The sequence below is a fragment of the Macaca mulatta genome, chromosome 11 (genome assembly GCF_049350105.2).
Source record: "Macaca mulatta isolate MMU2019108-1 chromosome 11, T2T-MMU8v2.0, whole genome shotgun sequence".
Classification (NCBI taxonomy): Eukaryota; Metazoa; Chordata; class Mammalia; order Primates; family Cercopithecidae; genus Macaca; species Macaca mulatta.
Genome location: NC_133416.1, coordinates 56,167,996 through 56,188,785, shown reverse-complemented (window position 1 = coordinate 56,188,785; position 20,790 = coordinate 56,167,996). Strand labels below are relative to the sequence as shown.

General features: G+C 46.2%; 2 protein-coding genes and 2 long non-coding RNA genes across 12 annotated transcripts in view; 2 read left to right on the top strand and 2 right to left on the bottom strand.

The window, feature by feature from the left end:
- KMT2D (lysine methyltransferase 2D) overlaps positions 1-3,031 on the top strand; it is a 42,599-nt gene extending 39,568 nt beyond the window's left edge. The window contains exon 56 of the mRNA XM_077954009.1: positions 139-3,031. Within this exon, the coding sequence (XP_077810135.1) occupies positions 139-231 (93 nt within the window). The 3' untranslated portion in view covers positions 232-3,031. The remainder of the gene's footprint in view (positions 1-138) is intronic.
- On the bottom strand, positions 2,766-4,769 carry LOC107000858 (uncharacterized). Its single transcript, XR_013401019.1, has 3 exons — positions 4,650-4,769; positions 3,485-3,759; positions 2,766-3,303 (listed from the first exon to the last, which is right to left on the bottom strand). It is a non-coding gene; the product is annotated as an uncharacterized LOC107000858 (long non-coding RNA).
- On the top strand, positions 3,211-20,279 carry PRKAG1 (protein kinase AMP-activated non-catalytic subunit gamma 1). 9 transcript variants are annotated; one of them, XM_077952809.1, is made up of 14 exons: positions 3,211-3,273; positions 9,201-9,249; positions 12,191-12,273; positions 14,077-14,190; positions 16,734-16,843; positions 17,043-17,124; positions 17,222-17,280; positions 17,421-17,466; positions 17,570-17,624; positions 17,912-18,038; positions 18,619-18,784; positions 18,946-18,983; positions 19,246-19,392; positions 19,544-20,279. In XM_077952809.1, exons 5-14 carry the CDS (start codon positions 16,772-16,774, stop codon positions 19,649-19,651), a joined length of 900 nt encoding a protein of 299 aa, XP_077808935.1. In that variant the 5' UTR covers positions 3,211-3,273; positions 9,201-9,249; positions 12,191-12,273; positions 14,077-14,190; positions 16,734-16,771; the 3' UTR covers positions 19,652-20,279.
- On the bottom strand, positions 11,249-13,085 carry LOC144332840 (uncharacterized). The gene is made up of 2 exons (XR_013401025.1): positions 12,866-13,085; positions 11,249-12,729 (listed from the first exon to the last, which is right to left on the bottom strand). It is a non-coding gene; the product is annotated as an uncharacterized LOC144332840 (long non-coding RNA).
- Positions 20,280-20,790: the final 511 nt, after the last annotated feature.

Genomic DNA, 20,790 nt, shown 5'->3' with positions numbered 1-20,790 from the left:
GCAGCTACTACTCCTTTCACCCCTTCTCTGCCATTCCCTAAATGTGGGTTCCTAGGCTGCACACCTCAGATCGTATCTTCTCTGCCCTCTCTTCTTCCTGTGGGGGCTAGCATTGATTCTGCCCTCTTCTCTTTTCAGCTAACCTATGACTATCAGTTTGATTTTGAGGACGATCAGCACAAGATCCCCTGCCACTGTGGAGCCTGGAATTGTCGGAAATGGATGAACTAAGAAGCTTTGAGGCTACCAGGCAGGGGAGTCCCCCTACCCACAACCTCTTCCCTGAAAGGGTTGAGGGGGAAGAGAGGTAGCAGCCAGAGCCAGGACCCAGGGCTGGGGCTGCCGGCTGACCGGAGCCCCTGGAGCAGGAGGCTGGGGCAGAGGGCCCTAGGCCAAGCCCACCCTGGGCACCAGGGACAACCCTCTTCCCCACCACCGGCCCTCAGGCTGGCATCTCTGCCCCCAGCTCCAGGAGGGGCCAGACAGAAGCAGCCATTGGGCATCTCAGGTTTGAGGGGGATATGGGCCGGGAACTACCCAGAAGCATCTGGGAGGCAGCAGGGTGGGGGAAGAGGATGTGTGGCCGGGCCTCACAGCCCTGCTGCTCCCACTGACCTCTCCGGCCCAACTCAAGGCTGCAAAGAGACTTGACTAAGCTTGACAATCCCAAAGGCCGGGTCCCACACCTGGCCCTGCCTGCCGGGTCCTGCCCCCACCCTCACCCCCATCCCCCTCCCTCTTGATCTGTCTGTTTCCCTCTTTTCCTCTGTGTTTCTGTCTCTCTATGGGTTGTGTTTCCTTGTTTTCCACTCTGACAAATGCAACATGAACGGGAAAGAGGCGCCCAGCTGCCTAGGAGGGCAAGCTGGGCAAGCCGGGCAAGGAGACCCCGCACCCACACCTACCTCATTTAAGTGTTGGATTTTTTGCTGTTTTGAAATGTGAGACCCTCTCCAAGCCCCCTACTGCCCCAACCCTCTCCCCCACCTCACTGCCCTCTTCTGAGTGGGTGGAAGAGGGGGTAGGAGGAGGAAGAAAAACAACAACAAAAAATCCATCTTTGTTTTTAATTATGGGCATGGGATGGTGGTTGAGGCAAATGATGATGAAGATTGGGGATGACTGGCCCCTAGTTGCTCTAGGACTTCCTTCTCCATCTGGACATGGGGGCAGGAGGGGGCTAAACCTAGGACCAGGATATCTCTCTCCTGTTTTCCCAACCCCATCATGAGCCCGTTTGCCCTCCAGCCCCTGGACGGGTTGGGTGGGGGGTAGGGTGAGGGCTATCCCTGAGTGGCATGCCCATACCTAATGAGGCAGGGTGTGGCCCGGAGCTCCCACTTTCCCTCAGTCACCAAACTGCTGCTGGTCTGGTGGGAAGGGGTGGTGATGTGGGGGTGGGGAGCTTAGTGTCAGCGAGGGGAGGGTGGGGGGTATTTATCTATTTATACATGGGATTGTACATAGTCTTGTGGGGCATGGGGGAGCCGGCTGGAGGTGAGAACCCTCCCCTCTCCCCCCACCCCCGGGGAGAGCAAATGTAAAACTACTAATTTTTGTGCTTTATATATTCTATATAAATATATCTATTTTCTTTTTACAAAACCAGTTTATAAATGGTAGGGGGGTGTGGGGCGGACACATGGAGCTCCCCTTGTGGGGGGGCCCCCTCCATTACCCAACCTACCGCCCTTTTCCTCACCCCCCACCCCACTCCCCACCCCCTGGCTGTGACTGCTGTAAGATGGGGGTATAGAGGCTGGGCAATTCCCACCCCCTGTTGTATAGTTGGACTATGTTATAACGCACAAAAGAGAGCTGACCCCAGGGGGAGCCAGAGGGTGATGGGTTCCTTGCCTCCCTTTCCTTCCCCTTTCTGCCCAAGCTTGTGCTGCAGTTTAACCTCTTCCTGGGGGTGGGGGTAGGTAAGGGGTGGGTGACACCCCAAACCCCTCTCTGGTAGGGAACCGTGGGGATGAAGATGAAGCTTATATGCAGTTCTCTTCTAGGGGCTGTGGGCAAAGGGCATTTTGTAATTAATATTTTCAAGAATCCGATGTCTGGAGTGTAGGGGTGGGCTTGGTGGTGGTGGACGGGCGGGCCTGCTGGAGGGGGAGCTTGGTGGCTGTTGTGATTTTAGGTTTGTTTTTGTTTTGTTTTGAATTTGGGGAGTTGTGGATTGTTGGGGGTAGGGAGATTTTTTTTTTTTTTTTTTTTTTAAAGCTGCTTCCTCAACTGTTTCAAGCTGCAAATGTTTAAGAGAATAACACCCCCCACTCCCACAGGAACCGCTGTAATTAAATCAGACAGCAGGAAGACTGGGCTGCAGCCCTCAAAGCCACAGCCCTTGATGTTCCTTTTCGGAGAGCAATAGGTCTAGGCTACAGGGAGGGGGAGATTGGCTCCCGTGAGTCAGGCTGTGTTTGGGGCTTGGGCCCTGGGATTGGGAAAAGGGGATGGGGCAGACTTTGTAAGCATATGCTAGGTATCCGATAGTCCTGTAGAATTTAGTGAAGAAACCTTATACAGTTTTTAATTTTTATATAAACTATAACTCAGACCCAAGCTACAAGGTTGGAATTTTGGTTGGTTTTTTTTTAAGTACCCTGCCTGTATAATTGCATCAGAATCCCCCACCCCCCCGTGTTTGTATTTTGGGTTGGTTTACACTCGCACATACTCAATTTTCAGTTTTCCCCTTTACAGTCTTCTCCCCTCACCTCCAGGACCCTCCCCCTTTTTAAAAAATAAATCGCTGACAAGTGTGAATCCCGTGAAGACTTTATTTTGTGTTGTGTGTATCCTGTACAGCAAGGTTGGTCCTTCGTAACAACGGATGAAATGGTTCCCTTTTTTAAAGCGCCCTCTCTCCCTCCACCCTCAGCGCCCCTGTCCTTGGCATGTTTTGTATCAGCGATCATTCTGAACTGTACATAATTTATGTTGCGAGAGGCAAAGGGCAAGTTTTGGATTTTGCTTCTTCCAAGTTTGTTTTTAAACGACAAATAAAAAAAGAACATTTTAAATACAAGCGGCTCCGTCCCGTGACCCTCGCCGTCAGCCGGATCCGTGCGGTCCGAGAGGACCCGGGGGAGGGCGGTTACCGAGGCCCGCCACCGCCGGAAGGGTGGGTTCCACGCCTTCCGCCGTAGTCTGGCGACTGCCGTGACGTGGGCGGAAGTGGCGTCGCCGCACCGGATGTGGGGCGTGGCCTTCCCCAAGAGAGTTTCCTAAAGCGAGAAAACCAAGCCGGCGCCTCTTGCAATGGAGACGGTGAGGAGCGCAGGAGGGCGGTCGGGGGCGCTGTAGAGCCTAAGACCCCGCTTAGGAGACCGGGAGGGCCGGGCAGGGGCTGGCGCTGGTGTCTAGCAAACAAAAAGCAGCCGGGTGTCTGCCCTATCCCGTGACCGTGTCCCTCCGCTTCTTCGTTGGGCGCATCTCCTGGGACTGGGCCGCGCCCCCGCCGCCTTTCCGTACGCGGTACCCTTAGCCCAAGCAGGCAGTGACTCCTGGCCCTCCTTGGAGCCCACGTAAGCCGTGGCAATCTTGGGCTTCCTTTCCTCTTAGCACCTCAAGCCCTTTTAGAGGTTTGAGAGCGCGGGGTTGTGATGCGGCTTTGCTGGGTGAGGCAGGGGGTGTCCAGAGGGATCTCCGCTTGCAGGTAGCTGCTGGACCTCGGTAGTCTTTCTGTGATCCCTGCAATCCCTGGCAGGAGGACATCTGAAGATCTTTATACTGCATCCAGTGAAGTCACATTCCCTTAATAAGACCGAGAATTGAGGTTTGCTTGAAAGAGGAAAACTTGCAGTGTTAGAGGCCGATGTGTCCCTGGACAAGTTTAGGTCATGGCCCGCTCTGCGACTCTAAGCAGGAGTTTTGGCACAGCGCATTCTTGGCGAGCAGGCATTGACCAGTTGTGGCAGGGCCCTGTCACCCTCCCACAGATGCCGCGGGTTGCCTGCTGCATGTTTGCACCCACCCTCACTCTCAGGAGTCTTTTTCTAGCGCTCTGTAACCCCTCCCATACACTTCCCTCTCCACAGTTTTTAACCATGTGTCTTCTTTCAGGCAGAGTAACTCTTCCCATCTTGGTTTTTATCATTTGCTACTGTAGTTATGAAAGGACTGCAGGTTCACTTTGCTTTGGATTACATGCCCATAGTAATTCTTTGCCACACCCTTTCTCTGCCCACAGAGAGGTTGTTTCTTTCAGGTTTTTGAAAAGAAAACCGACCAAAGTACTAAAACGATTCGCAGTTGGTCTCCCAGGCAAGGGAGCCAGTTCTGACTAATCAAGATAATCTTGAACAAAAATAAGGAGTCTAATTCCATTAAATTTAAAATAACATGTCATATTCTACTTACTTGTGAGTGTAGTATGGTTTACAGAGCATTTTTATGTAGATTTTCTAATTTAGCCTTCACACTTTATGTACTGGATTAGGCTCTGGGGTAGAAGTTAAAAAGAGGAAAAAGAAAACAGCCAGGTGTGGTGGCTCATGCCTGTAATGCCAGTACTTTGGGAGGCTAAGGCAAGTGGATTGCTTGAGCTCAGGAGTTCAGCACCAGTCTGGGCAACGTGATGAAACCCTGTCTTGACAAAAACAAAAACACAAAAATTACCCAGGCATGATGGTGGTGGTGCATACCTGTAGTCCCAGCTACTCTGGAGGCTCAGGTGGGAGGATTGCTTGATCCAGGGAGGTGGAGGCTGTAGTTAGCTGAGATCATGCCACTGCACTCCACTCTGAGTGACACAACGAGATCCTGTCTCCAGAAAAAAGAAAAAGAAAACTCCTGCTTTGAAAATGTTCAGCCTAACTGGAGTAAGGGTGAGGGCAAGCCAGCAACAGCTGTTATTTAAAGGTAGACTATAATAAATGCTATCATTAATATGAAAACAAAGGACTGTGACAGAATAGTTGAGAGAAAAATTACTTTGGACCTAGGAGAGGGCACTGCAAATTGAGAGAACAGTATGAGCAAGGGCACTGAAACTGGGGGATGTGGAGAATTGGGGGTGAGCCAGCGGCTTGGTGTTGCTGGCTTTGGATTTTGGTCACAGTGAGAGAAAAGACTGGAAAAGTAGGCTAAGATCAGGTTGAAGGTATTACACACCATGCTAAATTTGAACTTTGTTTTGTAATAGGGGACCCATGGAAGATTTATGAGCAAGTCAGTGAATGTCTTTTAGGAATGTTCATAGCAGCTTTCTGTACATGGACTGAGCTACTTCGGAAAGTAAAGTTTCTTGTTAATGGAGATGAAAGCCCCTTCCAAACCTGAGATGCTTTGGTGAAAGCACGAAAGACAAATTGAAAAGCAGAGAGATATGGGCCAAGGACCCCAATTTAAACAGTCTTGCAGAAGTGAGAGGTAAAAGCCTAAATTAAGGCTGTAAAATTGGCAATGAGAGAGATATAGATCTGAGGCATTTATAACATTACCAGCTTAGCTGATAACTGGTAAGAAGACAGCTGTATAAAACAGAAAAAACAAGATGGGAACTACAGCAAGAATAATAGGATTGGAGGGACAAATGTTTTGTTTCGTATTGAAGCATTTGAGGAGTCTCTGTGACATCTATGGTTGTCAAACAAATAATTGGAAACGTAGATCAGAAGTTTGGAAGAAATTGCGAGTCTGTTTGTCAGATGTAGACTGTGTCTCTGTAATATTTTGTACTTACGTGGTACAGTTGTACTTTCTCAGGTCCCCTATGTTATTAAAAGTAGAAAGGAGGCCAGGCACAGTGGCTTATGCCTGTAATCCCAGAACTTTGGGAGGCCAAGGTGGGCGGATCACTTGAGCCCAGGAGCTCAAGACCAGCCTCGTCAACATAGCGAGACCCCATCTCTACAAAAAAATACAAAAAGTAGCTGGGCTTAGTGGTGTGTGCCTGTAGTCCCAGCAGCCCAGGAGGCAGAAGTCAAAGGATTGCTTGAGCTGGGGAAGTTGAAGATACAGTGATCTGTAATCATGCCACTGCACTCCAGCCTGGATGACAGAGTGAGACCCTGTCTCAAAAAAAAAAAAAAAAAAAAAGTAGAAAGAAGTAGATGTAACTACATAATTCCCCCTCTGATATGGTGAAACAGGCAGAAAGTTAAAAGTCATTATCGGGCTCCGTGGCTCATGCCTGTAATCCCAGCACTTTGGGAGGCCGAGGCGGGCAGATCACAAGGTCAGGAGTTTAAGACCAGCCTGGCTGGCCAGGCACAGTGGCTCACGCCTGTAATCCCAGCACTTTGGGAGACTGAGGCAGGTGGATCAAGAGGTCAGGAGATCGAGACCATCCTGGCTAACACGGTGAAACCCCGTCTCTACTAAAAAATACAAAAATTTAGCCAGGCATGGCGGCGTGCGCCTGTAGTCCCAGCTACTTGGGAGGCTGAAGCAGGAGAATGGCGTGAACCTGGGAGGCAGAGCTTGCAGTGAGCGGATATCGCGCCACTGCACTCCAGCCTGGGCAACAGAGCAAGACTCCATCTCAAAAAAAAAAAAAAAAGGACCAGCCTGGCCAACATAGTGAAACCCCATCTCTACTAAAAATACAAAAAAACTCAGCTGGGCATGGTGGCAGGTGCCTGTAGTCCCAGCTACTTGGGAGGCTGAGGCAGGAGAATCGCTTGAACCCGGGCAGCGGAGATTACAGTGAGCCAAGATCACGCCACTGCACTCCAGCCTGGGTGACACAGCGAGACTCTGTCTCAAAAAAAAAAAAAAAAAAGTCACATATTCAGTTGTATTTGACTCTGTTATGTTGGTATCTGTATCTCTAGTTAGCTATATGTTTCTTTCCTCCCTCTGTAACTTAGTCTTAGGCATATCTGTTCCTATCAGTGTGCATCATTCTTTGAGAATTAAAAAACAAAACAACTGTGAATTATATGCAAAATCCTGTGCTTGGTGGTATGGGGGATACAAAGTATAAGATAGTTCTAGGTTTCCAGGAATTTATAATCTGTTTGGATAGATAACGGACAAAATAAGTATCGCACAGTACAATATATATCATATGATGGGTAAATTCTACAGAAGTAGCTGTTTTTGTGCCTTTGTGTAGATCTTTGTGAGACTCTGATATATCATGTGTTTATCACAGCCCTCTCTCCTACTTACAAGTGATGAGGCTGTTGTTCTGATAGTCCTGCCAAAATGGCAGGCCAAGCTGACAGTCTTATGCAGTCCAGAGGGAAGAGAAGGAGATTATCCCCCTTACTCCCTGCACTCTCCCCTAGCCCATTAAGGGAGAAAAGTTTAGGGCTGTTGTAAACTTCCCTGGTTTAGGAAGTTTGTCAGCCAACCTCCCAGGTTGAAGTTTTTAATGTCATGTTACTACAGAAGCTATGGGGATGAAGTATGGTTTTAAGTTATTTTGGAGATATCACCCAGAGAAAGTGGAGCCAAGACTGTTGATGCTAGCAGATGAAAATTGTTGTGATCCCTTCTGGGTTCCTAAATAACAATGGCATTTCCAAATGTTCCCACTTGAGGGAGCACAGAAATGGTTCTAAGTTTTGTCTAGTCAAAGCACTCTAATCTCAGACTGCCTTGGGAAGGGAAACTTGGAAAACCAGCATCCCCTGGCTATAGCAGCCTTTGTTTGACTGACAAGGGTGCTGAGTGGACTCGAGTCCCCAGTTTCAGAACATTCATGTTCCTTATCCACCTCTCAGTCATTCAGGCTTTGACTGGCTAACAGTCAGCTACAGGGATCCTCCCCAGTTGTGGCCCTCTCTCTACCATGGAGGTAGACAATGGTAGAACCAATGTCTGTGGTTCTAGTGCCTACAAATATGCCTAGTGAGTGTCTGTGTTTGGGGGAAGACAATGCTATCTCTCTGGCTTCCATGTTTTAATAAAGTAGATCTGTGAGAATCTTGTAGGGGTTAGCCCTAAGCTCAGATCTTTAGTCTTAGCTTTTAAGACCTAATGTTTCATTAGGCGGTATAGTGTACAAGAACATGAGCTTTGCAGATAATGCTCATTCCACTCAGAAGTGGATAGAAGTATTTCTGGAAGGCACAATATTGTAGCAGTATTGGTTTCTTCTCTTCTGTGATTCCAGAGAGGTAGAATTTCATCAGAATGGAATAAATACATTCAAAAATTTTATAAAAATGGCTGGTTGTGGTGGCTGATGCCTGTAATCCCAGCACTTTGTGAGGCCGAAGCGGGCAGATCAGTTGAGGTCAGGAGTTTGAGACCAGCCTGGCCAACATGGTAAAAACCCCGTCTCTGTTATAAATATGAAAATGAGGTGGATGTGGTGGCACACGCCTGTAATCCCAGCTCTCAGGAGGCTGAGGCACGAGAATCGCTTGAACCCAGGAGGAGGCAGTTGCAGTGAGCCAAGATCACGCCACTGCACTCCAGCCTGGGCAACAGAGCGCGACTCTGCCTCAAAACAAAACAAACAAACAAGCAAATTTACAAAAATGAACACTGCCAAGATAACCAAACTCTTCATCAGTTATAATAAATTATTTTCTTAGGTATAAGTAGTTTTAAAATTTTTTGTTTTTTCATGTATGTTATTTATTAAAATTTTGATGTTATAAAAAAGCAAACCACAAGCTCTGGAACCAGAAGATAGGTGTTTGAATGCCAGCTCCACTCCTTATCAGCCATGTGACCTTGGACAGCTTGCTTAATGTCTCTTGACTCTCAGAGACAATCTGTGAAAATAAGGCTAATAATAGTACTTACTTCAGGGTTGTTATGAAGATTAAATGAGATCATTATTTCTGAAGAGCCTAATAAGGCTGGGTGCAGTAACTCGTGCCTGTAATCGTAGTGCTTTGAGAGGCCAAGGAGGGCAATCACTTGAGCCCAGGAGTTCAAGACCAGCCTGGGCAACATGGCGAAACTCCATCTCTACTAAAAATACAAAAATTAGCTGGGTATAATGGCGTGCGCCTGTAGTCCCAGCTACTCAGGAGGCTGAAGTGAGGGAGGATCACCTGACCCGGAGGAAGTCAAGGCTGAAGTGAGCTGTGATCACACCACTGCACTCCAGTCTGGGTGACAGAGCGGGACCCTGTCTCAGAAACAGAAAAAAAACAGGGTTGGGGGAGGTGGTGGCTTTATAGTGCTTTAAAGAAAGTCATTATTTGTTCACCAGCCCTTCCCCTAATGTTGCTAGGCTTAAATGGATGGAACCAGGTTAAGCTGAATCTGTTTTCTTGTCTCTCCAGGTCATTTCTTCAGATAGCTCCCCAGCTCTGGAAAATGAGCATCCTCAAGGTAAGTTTACTGAAGAAAGGAAAGTGGGCATGGAAACAATAGCCTGACCCTAACAATGTCTTCAACAATGCTTTTGAATCTCTCCCCTGGGAAAGTCAAAGCAGGGCCAGATAATGGCCAAACCACAAAAATCAGTGACAGTAGTTTGGCAAGATCACCCAGGAATAAATCTTGGGCAGATTGGGGATGGTTAATATCTTCAATTATCAAACCACTTGAGAGAAACTTCTGAGGTACAGGGAAAACTTCCATAGGCAGCTCTGGGCTGGCTAACCATGTTTTAGAAGTCCTGGGTATTTTCTGCGTAGTCCAGAAACAGTGCCACCAGGATTTTATCACCCAGCAAGCTCATTAAAGCCATTGAGTGTACACAAAAAATTATGCAAAGGGCTGGGCGCTGTGCCTTACTCCTGTAATCCCAGCACTTTGGGAGGCCGAGACAGGTGGATCGCTTGAGCTGAGGAGTTTAAGACCAGCCTGGTCAACCTGGTTAAACCCTGTCTCTACTAAAAATACAAAATTAGCCAGGTGTGGTGGTGCATGCTTGTAATCCCAGCTACTTGGGTGGCTGAGGCAGAAATTGCAGTGAGCCAAGATTGTGCCATTGCACTCTAGCCTGGGCAACAAGAGTGAAACTCCATCTCAGGAAAAAAAAAATTAAATTAAATTAGAAAAAGGCTCTTAGAACTAATCTAGTAATAGAAGCACTAAACCTCTAAAATCCAGAGCACAAGGAAGACAATTCCAATGCCGGCCAGTGCCTATTTTATGTTTTTGAGTACATTTGTATTAGCACCAAGGCAGAAACCTGAAACTCAAATTGCCTACATGGACCAAGCAGTGAAGTGAACCACATATGATTATGACAACCTGTAGATCTTGTGTTGCATCTAAAAGAAGGTGACAACTGGACTGGCTATGGTGATTCATGACTGTATTCCAGCACTTTGGGAGGCCAAGGCGGGTGGATCACCTGAGGTCAGGAGTTGAAGACCAGCCTGGCCAACATGGTGAAACCCTGTCTCTACTAGAAATAAAAATATTAGCCGGGCGTGGTGCTGCACACCTGTAATCCCAGCTACTTGGGAGGCTGAGGCAGGAGAATTGCTTGAACCTGGGAGGCAAAGGTTGCAGTGAGCTGAGATCGTGCCACTACACCCCAGCCTGGGGGACAGCGCAAGACTCTGTCTCAAAAAAAAATTACAATTAAGGCAGCTGGGTTGTGGTGGCTTATGCCTGTAATCCCACCACATTGGGAGGCCGAGGCAGGTGGATCACCTGAGGTCAGGAGTTCCAGACCAGTCTGATCAACATCAAAACATCAAAAAAAAAAGGCAACAACTATCTAGGTCTGGTCAATTAAGACCTATTTTTGGCAGATCTTCTGACTTTGAAGACACTAGAAATTTGGATTTTTATGTAAATTTCTAGATTAAAAATTTTTGATTTAAATAAGTCTGGGCACAGTGTAACACCAGCACTTTGAGAGGCCAAAACAGGAGGATCACTTGAGCTCAGGAGTTCGAAACCAGCCTGGATAAGTGAGACCCTGTCTCTACAAAAAATTAAAAATTAGCCGGGCATGGTGGTGTGCACCTCTAGTCACAGCTACTGGGGAGGCTGAGGTGGGAGGATTGCTTGAGCCCAGGAGGTTGAGGCTGCAGTGAGCTGTGATTGTGCCACTGCACTCCAGCCCGGGCAGAGAGTGAGATCCTGTCTCAATTATAAACAAACAAACAGGCCGGGTCCTGTGGCTCACGCCTGTAATCCCAACACTTGGGGAGGCCGAGGCTGGCGGATCACGAGGTCAGGAGATCAAGACCATCCTGGCCAACATGGTGAAACCCCGTCTCTACTAAAAATACAAAAAATTAGCCTGGCGTGGTGGTGGGCGCCTGTAGTCCTAGCTACTCAGGAGGCTGAGGCAGGATAATTGCTTGAACCTGGGAGGTGGAGGTTGCAGTGAGCCGAGATGGTGCCACTGCACTCCAGCCTGGGCGACAGAGCGAGACTTGGTCTCAAAAAAAAAAAAAAAAAAAAGACACCAAGAAAGCCAAATCCAATATATTTGTGGGCCTGTGGCCTGAATGATAGTATTTAACTATCAGTGTAGTGTATGTATCTTCAACTGGTGTCCAAAAACATTTTCTTGGGAGTTTGAATTCTCAAGTTGAAGTAACAATGGTAGGCTTCCAGTTAAAGATGGTAGATTGGTAGATTGGGCTGCGCATAGTGGCTCATGCCTGGTAATCCCAGCACTTTGGGAGGCTGAGGCGGGTGGATCACTTGAGAACAAGAGTTTGAGACCAGCCTGGCCAACATGGTGAAACCCTATCTCTACTAAAAATATAAAAATTAGCCAGGCGTGGTGACACATGCCTGTAATCGCAGCTACTTGGGTGGCTGAGGCATGAGAATCGCTTGAACTCAGGAGGAGGAAGTTGCAGTGAGTGGAGATCGCACCACTGCACTCCAGCTTGGGTGACAGAGCAAGACTCTGTCTCAAAAAAAAAAAAAGATGGTACATTGAATATATATTCACAAAAAGTCCCCTAAAACCATCATAAAGGAAATTTTTTAAAGAAAAAGATACAAACACACCATAGGGAAAACAGGAGAGGAGATAATAGCAATGAATTTTTGGAAGCTGAAAAGCAGACAAAAGAGTGATGAATGACTTAGATCTGAGAAAACTGAATTATAACTAGCAGTGAGAGCCAAGAAGCATTAAGGTCTAAGAAACAGTCAGATCCCAAGACACCCTATCCCATTGAGTGATCGGGTGAGCAACAGTGAGCAACTCCACCTCCCACCTGTGGCAAAGACTGGAAATCTGGCAAGGGACTCGGGCACAGCTTAGGACTGAAGTACTGCACTGAAAACAGGAGCATGTAGTGAACTATACTAGATGCTGAGCCTCCAGCTGTCTTTTCCTTTTCAGTTTCCAGAGCGCTGGCAGAAAAGACTTCACCCTCCAAGCATGAAATTGAATAATCCTTCTCTCCAGAATCCTCTTGAAGGGAAGTTCTAAAATATTTAAGTATTGAATGTTTCCTACCCAAATGATTCGCAGTCAGTAAGGCTCACTTACACACTTAGAGCTTCCACTCAGCTTTAAAGCCTCCACTCTTAAGTTATGGTTTAAGTTTTCCTTTAAACCAGGGATTACCAAACATCTAAAGAAAGGATCTGTGAAAAATGATCCAAACTGCCCCCGACCCCACCCTGGAATGTACCTTTGTTTTACTCTGAAGGCTGTATCTCCCTGGTAAAAAATAAATAAAAATGAAAAAGCAAACTGCCCCTCCCGAATTCATGTACACACGGAAGAAACAAACATGAAAAAAGCAACTGGAAGGAAAAGGGGAGAAGAAAACTTTAATAATATTAATATAACCTTAGGTAAAGGAACATATTTCTCAATACCTGTGAAAGTAGTATATCTTTAAAGAAAACAACAGCCGGGCATGGTGGCTCACGCTTGTAATCCCAGCACTTTGGGAGGCCGAGGCAGGCAGATCACCTGAGGTCAGGAGTTCGAGACCAGCCTGACCAATATGATGAAACCCTGTCTGTACTAAAAATACAAAAATTAGCTGGGCATGGTGGTGTGCACCTGTAATCCCAGCTACTCGGGAGGCTGAGACAGGAGAATCGCTTGAACCCAGGAGTTGGAGGTTGCAGTGAGCTGAGACTGCACCATTGCATTCCAGCCTGGGCAACAAGAGCAAAACTCTGTCTCAAGAAAACAAAAGCAACAACAAAAAACCATATTTCTACCATGAAACAAGTATAGGATACAATTTTTTATAGAAGGAATTTTCAGAAAAGAAAAAGGAACTCTTGGAAATTAAAAATATAATAGCAAAAATTTAAACACAGCTGGAGGTTTCAAAAGTCAACATGAGGAAATTTCCCAGAAAGGAGAGTTAAAAATCAACAAAGTAGAAAATAGGAGAGAAGGTGCAGTGGCTCATACCTATAATCCCAGCACTTTGGGAGACCGAGGCAGGAGACCAGGAGTTCGAGACCAGCTCAGCAACACAGCAAGACCCTGTCTCAACAAAAAAAAATAAAAATTAGCCAGGCACAGTGGCATGCACTTGTAGTCCCAGCTACTCAGGAGGCTGAGACAGGAAAATTGCTTGAGCCCAGAAGGTCAAGGCTGCAGTGAGCCATGATCTCGCCATTGCACTCCAACCTGGGTGACAGAATGAAAGCCTGTCTCTTTAAAAAAAAAAAAAAAAAAAAGGAAATATTTCAACAACCCACAAAACAAACAAACATTAAAGGATCAGTCTAGGAGGTCCAGTTTCTAAATAGGAGTCATAGAAAGAGAAAAATGGCAACACAGAGGGAAGGAAATAATTGAGGAACTAATTCAAGAACATTTATTGGAACTTGAGGACATTAGTTTTCATATTGAAAGGGCCCATCAAATATTCAGCACAATGGATGAAAGTGACCCACCCAAAGCACAGTCATCCTGAGATTTCAGAACACTGGAAACAGAGAAGATCCTATGAGTTTTCAGAGAGAAAAAGAAGTCACATACAAAAAGTCAGAATTGCCTCTCAACAACACCAGCAGCTAGCAGGCAGCGGAGGAATGCCTTCAACATTCTGCAGGAAAATACATTCCAAGCTTTCCTGCAGATTCTCTATTCAGTCGAATTATAAATCCAAGGATGAGGGTAGAATAAAGATATCTACAGGCTGCAAGGTCTCAAAAACATGTACCTTCCATGCACCCTTTCTCAGGAAGGTACTGGAAGATGTGTTCCACCAAAATAAGGGAGTAATCAAAAAATATGAAAATGCGATATAGGATACAGGAGCACCAGTGGAGGAGAGACGTGAAAGGGGTACCCAGGATGGTGATGAAGAAAGATCCCAGGATGACAGCAGTGCACACCAGTTAAACCAGCCCAGATTTGAGCAGGTCAGAAGGCTCCAGCGAGACTTCTTTGGGTAGTTTAAATTGATAGACTATCTAATGCTTTTTAACCTCTTGAAAGGAGATTTAAACAACTGGTGAAGCATTTGGGGGTTGGATTAATTATAAGAATTATACATAGAAAATTAAACAAACAAAAGGACAAGACATTAACTCCAGAGAAAACAAAGTTGTGAAAGGAAGAAAAAAAATCATAGTTTATTATTTGGCTTATTTCTGAATAATAAATATTCAGTCAAAATGATTTGAATACTGGCTGGGTGCAGTGCTCATGCCTGTAATCCCAGCACTTTGGGAGGCCGAAGTGGGCGGATCACATGAGGTCAGGAGTTTGAAATCAGCCTGGCCAACATGGTGAAACCCCATCTCTACTAAAATACAAAATTTAGCCGGGCATGGTGGCGGGCGCCTGTAACCCCAGCTACTTGCAAGGCTGAGGCAGGAGAATCGCTTGAACCTGGAAGACTGAGGTTGTAGTAAGCTGAGATCATGCCACTGCACTCCAGCCTGGGTGACAGAGCAAGACTCCCTCTCAAAAAAAAATAAATAAAAAAGATTTAAACATTATGGTTTAGCTCCTGGAAGAATGGGGAGGATGGGAAGTACATGTTTGTGGTGAAGCCCTAGTAGGAGAGAGAACTAGAAATTCTCCTCTTCTTTGGTAGGTAGATGATAAATAATGCCCCAAAATGAAAAAAAAAAAAAATCGGAAACTAGCAATACAAACATGTTATTTAAGGACATAGAATTAAGTACCAAAATAACTAAAAGAGGTAGATAGATGTTCTCATCTCTGGGGAAGGGTAGTACAGGAAGGTGGGTTGCAAGGACTGCATTTTTTTCTTAACAAAATTTGTAAAACTGACTGTTTAAACCGTGTGTCTGTATAACTTTGGTTTAAAAATTAAATATTAAAAACCAAATTGATTAAAGACTTAAGAGCATGAAGTTTGGAATCAGATCTGGGTTTGTTTGAGTCTTTCTTGCCACTTATTAATGGGTGAACTTGAACAGTTTATTTAACTACACCTATTTTCTCATCTGAAACATGAGGACAGTACTTACACATTTGTTGTAAGGATTAAATTTTGTAATTTTTTTTTTTTTTTTTTTTTTTTTGGAGACAGAGTCTCACTCTGTCGCCCAGGCTGGAGTGCAGAGGCACAATCTCGTCTCACTGCAACCTCCACCTCCTGGGTTCAAGCAATTCTCCTGCCTCAGTCCCCTGAGTAGCTGTGACTACAGGCACGTGCCACCACGCCTGGCTAATTTTTGTATTTTTTAAGTAGAGATGGGGTTTTGCCATGTTGCCAGACTGGTCTCAAACTCCTGACCTCAGGTGACCCACCCACTTTGGCCTCCCAAAGTGCTGGGTTACAGGCGTGCGCCACCATGCCCAGTCAATGTAATTTATTTATTTATTATTATTTTGACACGGAGTTTCACTCTTGTTGCCTAGGCTGGAGTGCAGTGTTACAATCTGGGGTTACTGCAACCTCTGCCTCCCAGGTTCAAGCAATTCTCCTGCCTCAGCCTCCCGAGTACCTGGGACTACAGGCGCCCACCACCATGCCCAGCTAATTTTTTGTATTTTTAGTAGAGACGGGGTTTCACCGTGTTAGCCAGGATGGTCTTGATCTCCTGACCTCGTGATCCACCCACCTCAGCCTCCCAAAGTGCTGGGATTACAGGCGTGAGCCACCGCGCCTGGCTAATGTAATATTTTTAAGTGCACATAGTATAGTATGTAGCACATTCAAGCTATTATTTTGGGAGATTGCTTCCCTAGTTTAGAGCGAGCAATTAAAATCACAGGAATAGAAAAAGGTAAACTACCCAGGATCTCCTGGGATGATTTCTGATTTACAGGGTGGTCCCAGAATGGACTATCAGGGTGTTTTGAGCCAGGTTGATTGAGCACTGGGCTCCAACTTATTGTTAATGAGAAATGGCCCAACTTGGACCATGACTTTCCCATTTTCAGGTCTTAAAATTTTAACTTTTTTTTTCAATTGAGACGGGTTCACTGTGTTGCCCAGGCTGTCCTTGAGCTCCTGGGTTCAAGTGATCCTCTGCCTCAACTTCCTGCGTAGCTGGGATTACAGGTGCTTGCCACCATGCCCAGCACAGTCTTGGAAGAATTTTAAGCAGCTTATTTCATTGAAAAAAGAGGAAAGTGAAAATGTGCTAAATATATGAAAGGGAAAGCTTGGATTAAAGATGAGAAACATTTTTAGATTATAACATGTTAAAGAGAGATACTATAGGCTTTATGTTTTAGTCAACTTTCTTTTACCTATAGGGACCAATAGATAAAGTCTTAACCTGGAGATAGGGGTTGGATGAAATGGTTTCTAAGAGGTTTATGCAGGTTTTGTGGAAACAATAGGAACAAGACAGATAAGGGGCCTTATAAAAAAAATCATGCTGTAAATATTTGAGATACTAGAACACTATTCTGTTTTCTGTCTCTTTTGATTGGGAGTTTTTATGGGGAAGGAAGCTGCTAACTATCCCACCCTATGCAGAGACCCCAGAATCCAACAATAGCGTGTATACTTCCTTCATGAAGTCTCATCGCTGCTATGACCTGATTCCCACAAGCTCCAAATTGGTTGTATTTGATACGTCCCTGCAGGTGGGTGAATCCTCTTTTCCCTTCCCCCTTTGGAGCCTGTGGTTTAATACCTCTCATCCTATCTCATCCTAAGGGTAATATCCTTATCCTTCTGTGAAGTTAGTCTCATGTTTTACCCAACATGCCCAAACACTGTTCTTTATTTTACAGTCCTGCCCCTGTGGATTTGCCTTTATGATTATTACTGTCTTGGCTACAGGTGAAGAAAGCTTTTTTTGCTTTGGTGACTAACGGTGTACGAGCTGCCCCTTTATGGGATAGTAAGAAGCAAAGTTTTGTGGGTAAGCAAAAGTTTCTGGAACACATTATTTTTGGCATCTTGTGCTGGGCAGGGAGACAAGCTTCAGGCAGTACTGAGGGCTCTGTCTTGTCCTCTAGGCATGCTGACCATCACTGATTTCATCAATATCCTGCACCGCTACTATAAATCAGCCTTGGTAAGGAACCTTAGCCCAATGACCAAAATCACTTTCCCTACCCTAAGTCCCTCATTCTCATTTCTTTTGCTCCCAGCAAGCCACAAGGGCTTCAGGAAGCAGAGAGATCAGGTCTCAAATTCTGTTGCTTCTGCTTTCAGGTACAGATCTATGAGCTAGAAGAACACAAGATAGAAACTTGGAGAGGTATGTAGAGAATTGGGGTTGTAAAAGGTTATAAAGGGATGGAGGGTTTCTGGGAAATGCTTTTCCATGGTGGTATTTTGTGACCCATCCCTTTTCCCTTCAGAGGTGTACCTCCAGGATTCCTTTAAACCGCTTGTCTGCATTTCTCCTAATGCCAGGTGGGTTCCAGTTATCCATCTGTCCAAAAAGGGGAAGAGATTTGCCATCAGCCTAGCTAATGCCCTAGACACCCAGGGAAAGGGGAAGAAGAGAGAAAAGACACACACACACACACACACACACACACACACACTTACACACTTTCTCTCTCTCTCTAAGTCTGGCCTGTACTCTGCCCCCCTTCCCTAACCATTAGCTTTCCCTGTTTAGTGATACACTTTGTGGAGCTGTTTACTCACCCTCAGCCCCAGCACTGTGGAACTTATTATCTCCAACCCTCCCACAGCTTGTTTGATGCTGTCTCTTCATTAATTCGGAACAAGATCCACAGGCTGCCAGTTATTGACCCAGAATCAGGCAATACTTTGTATATCCTCACCCACAAGCGCATTCTGAAGTTCCTCAAATTGTTTGTAAGTGCTCCTCAGCCCAGTTCTTTTTTCTCTTTTTTCGTTTATTTATTTATTTATTGAAAAAAGAGACAAGGTCTCACTGTGTTGCCCAGGCTAGTGTCGAACTCCTGAGCTCAAGTGATCCTCCCGCCTCAGCCTCCCAAAGGGCTAGGATTACAGGTGTGAGCCACTGCATCCAGCCCCACTTCTTATTTATTTATTAATTTATTTTGATACAAGGTCTTACTCTGTTGCCCAGGCTGGCGTGCAGAGGCACTATCATGGCTCACTGCAGCCTCCAACCTCTTGGGCTCAGGTGACCCCCAATCTCAACCCCCAGAAGAGCTGGGACTACAGGTGTGTACCACCACACCTGGCTAATTTTTTGGTATTTTTTATAGAGATGGGGTTTTGCCAAGTTGCCCAGGCTGGTCTTGAACTCCTGGGCTCAAGCAATATGTCCCCCTCAGCCTCCCAAAGTACTGGGATTATAGGCATAAGCCAGCGCACCCAGCCCTTATTTCTAACATACTGGGTTGGAGGGGTTATCCAAGGGTGGCTTTGGGTGCCTTGAAAATTAAGCTGATGGTTCTTTCCTCAGATCACTGAGTTCCCCAAGCCAGAGTTCATGTCCAAGTCTCTGGAAGAGCTGCAGATTGGCACCTATGCCAATATTGCTATGGTTCGCACTACCACCCCCGTCTATGTGGCTCTGGGGATTTTTGTACAGCATCGAGTCTCAGCCTTGCCAGTGGTGGACGAGAAGGGTGAGAGATTGGGCAGAAGGAGAGGGAGGGAAGATCCAGGCAAGTCAGGGTGGCTCCGGGAAAATCTGTTTTCCCCTCAGCTTAGCCAGGAGGGTGATTCTGTGAGTAGGGGGAGCTTTAGACCCCAGATCCTCCTTACTGAGCTGCCTCTGTCCCCCTAGGGCGTGTGGTGGACATCTACTCCAAGTTTGATGTTATCGTGAGTGATTTTGGAGGGTTTGGGAGGTAGGGAAGGGTGGGGGGTGCTATTAAATATGGAGAGGGAGAAGGGAGTCTCTTCTGTGATCTCAGGGTCTTAGAAGCTTCCAGGCTTTCAAATCCTATTTGAAAAGGAATTGAATGAGTTGGGTATGCCTTGTGGCTGACAATTGCCCTGAATCCCTCTGGTGAGGTTGGATGGGTTCAGGGTTTGGAGGCTGGCTTTCTTGCTTCCCTGCAAGCTCCTTCCTCTGTCTCCCCAGAATCTGGCAGCAGAAAAGACTTACAACAACCTAGATGTATCTGTGACTAAAGCCCTGCAACATCGATCACATTACTTTGAGGGTGTTCTCAAGTGCTACCTGCATGAGACTCTGGAGACCATCATCAACAGGCTAGTGGAAGCAGAGGTAGGGAGGCCAGCAACCCTAAAGGAGCTGAGGGGAGCAACCTTGAGAGTGGGGTTTGGCAAGGAGAGTAGGGGCAGAGCTAAACATTCCAGCATTCCAGTGCTGAGGCCAGCACTAAACATTCCCTTTTTCCCTTGTTGTTCTGTGCCAGGTTCACCGACTTGTAGTGGTGGATGAAAATGATGTGGTCAAGGGAATTGTATCACTGTCTGACATCCTGCAGGCCCTGGTGCTCACAGGTGGAGAGAAGAAGCCCTGAGCTGGGGGAAGGGGTCAGGCAGCACCAGGGGATATGCCCAACTCACTGCCTGCTGGAAGCTCTGTGGGAATCAGATGAAACTTGGGGGAATTGTGACTCTGTTCCCTGCTCAGGGCCCCCTGCCCTTCTATCTGGGAGCTAGGGAAGGTATAGGGGGAGGAAGGAGAATGGATTTATAGCTACCCTTACCCTCACACATACACTTGAAAAAACTTTCAGCCTAGCCAATTCTAGCCCCTGTCTTCTTAGACATAGCCCCCTTTCTGGGTGAACTATAGGCTCTGTGCCTCTCAGACAAATCCTGATCTCTAAGAGATCCCCAGACCTCACTTGCCTCTGCCTCCATCTCAGCCCTGATTCAACCCTAAGATAACAGCACAACAAAATTCTTCATAAAGATATTTTTATTCACCTGTTCCATGCTATATGGAGGAGGCTAAGTCCATTTAGTGACATTTCTTCCCATAATGTGAGTGGGGAGGATTGTGGGGAGGAGGGGCTTTGGGTTCCTGTGTTTGTGCATATGAAGGGAGATGGGGGTTAGGTGGAGGAGGAGGGCAGCGTGATTAGCTAAGGTTATTGCTTTTTGTGGCAAATCTAATTAAATGACAGCTATCTCTTCATGGTATTGCAGTGTTTGATTTTTACAGTTGATGGATACTACTGTCCTACTTTATATGGCTTCTTCAACTGGTCATTAATAATAACGTGTGTACACACACACACACACGTACACACACAAAACTGTGTGCCAGACATCATTCTCAGTGCTTTACATATATTAACTAATCCTCAGAACAATAGTAGACACTATTCCAGTTTTTTACAGATTTTAAAAAATGGAGGCACAGAGAGGCTGGGTAACTAACCCAAGACCACACAGCTAGTAAAAAAAAAAATGGAGCTAGGATTTGAACCCAAACAGTCTTTACTGCTACAGTAGACTTCCGACTTCTAATTCTTTCACAACTACTCCTTACCCTGTGGTTCCTCCTTTCTATCTCACTTTCCCCTCTGCCTGAATCATGGCTGGTACCCAAGGAAAATCCTGTAACAGTGTTAGTGTCTACTCCCAAGAGTAGACAGACTTGAGGGTCTCCTTTGGGCAGAGAATCCTGCCACCATTATCAGCTTTTCTT

Coding starts and splice junctions, on each gene's coding strand:
- PRKAG1 (XM_077952804.1), top strand. Junction 9,250..16,733: donor GGAAAATGAGCATCCTCAAG/GTAAGTTTACTG, acceptor CACCCTATGCAG/AGACCCCAGAATCCAACAAT. Junction 18,785..18,945: donor GCCAGTGGTGGACGAGAAGG/GTGAGAGATTGG, acceptor CTGTCCCCCTAG/GGCGTGTGGTGGACATCTAC.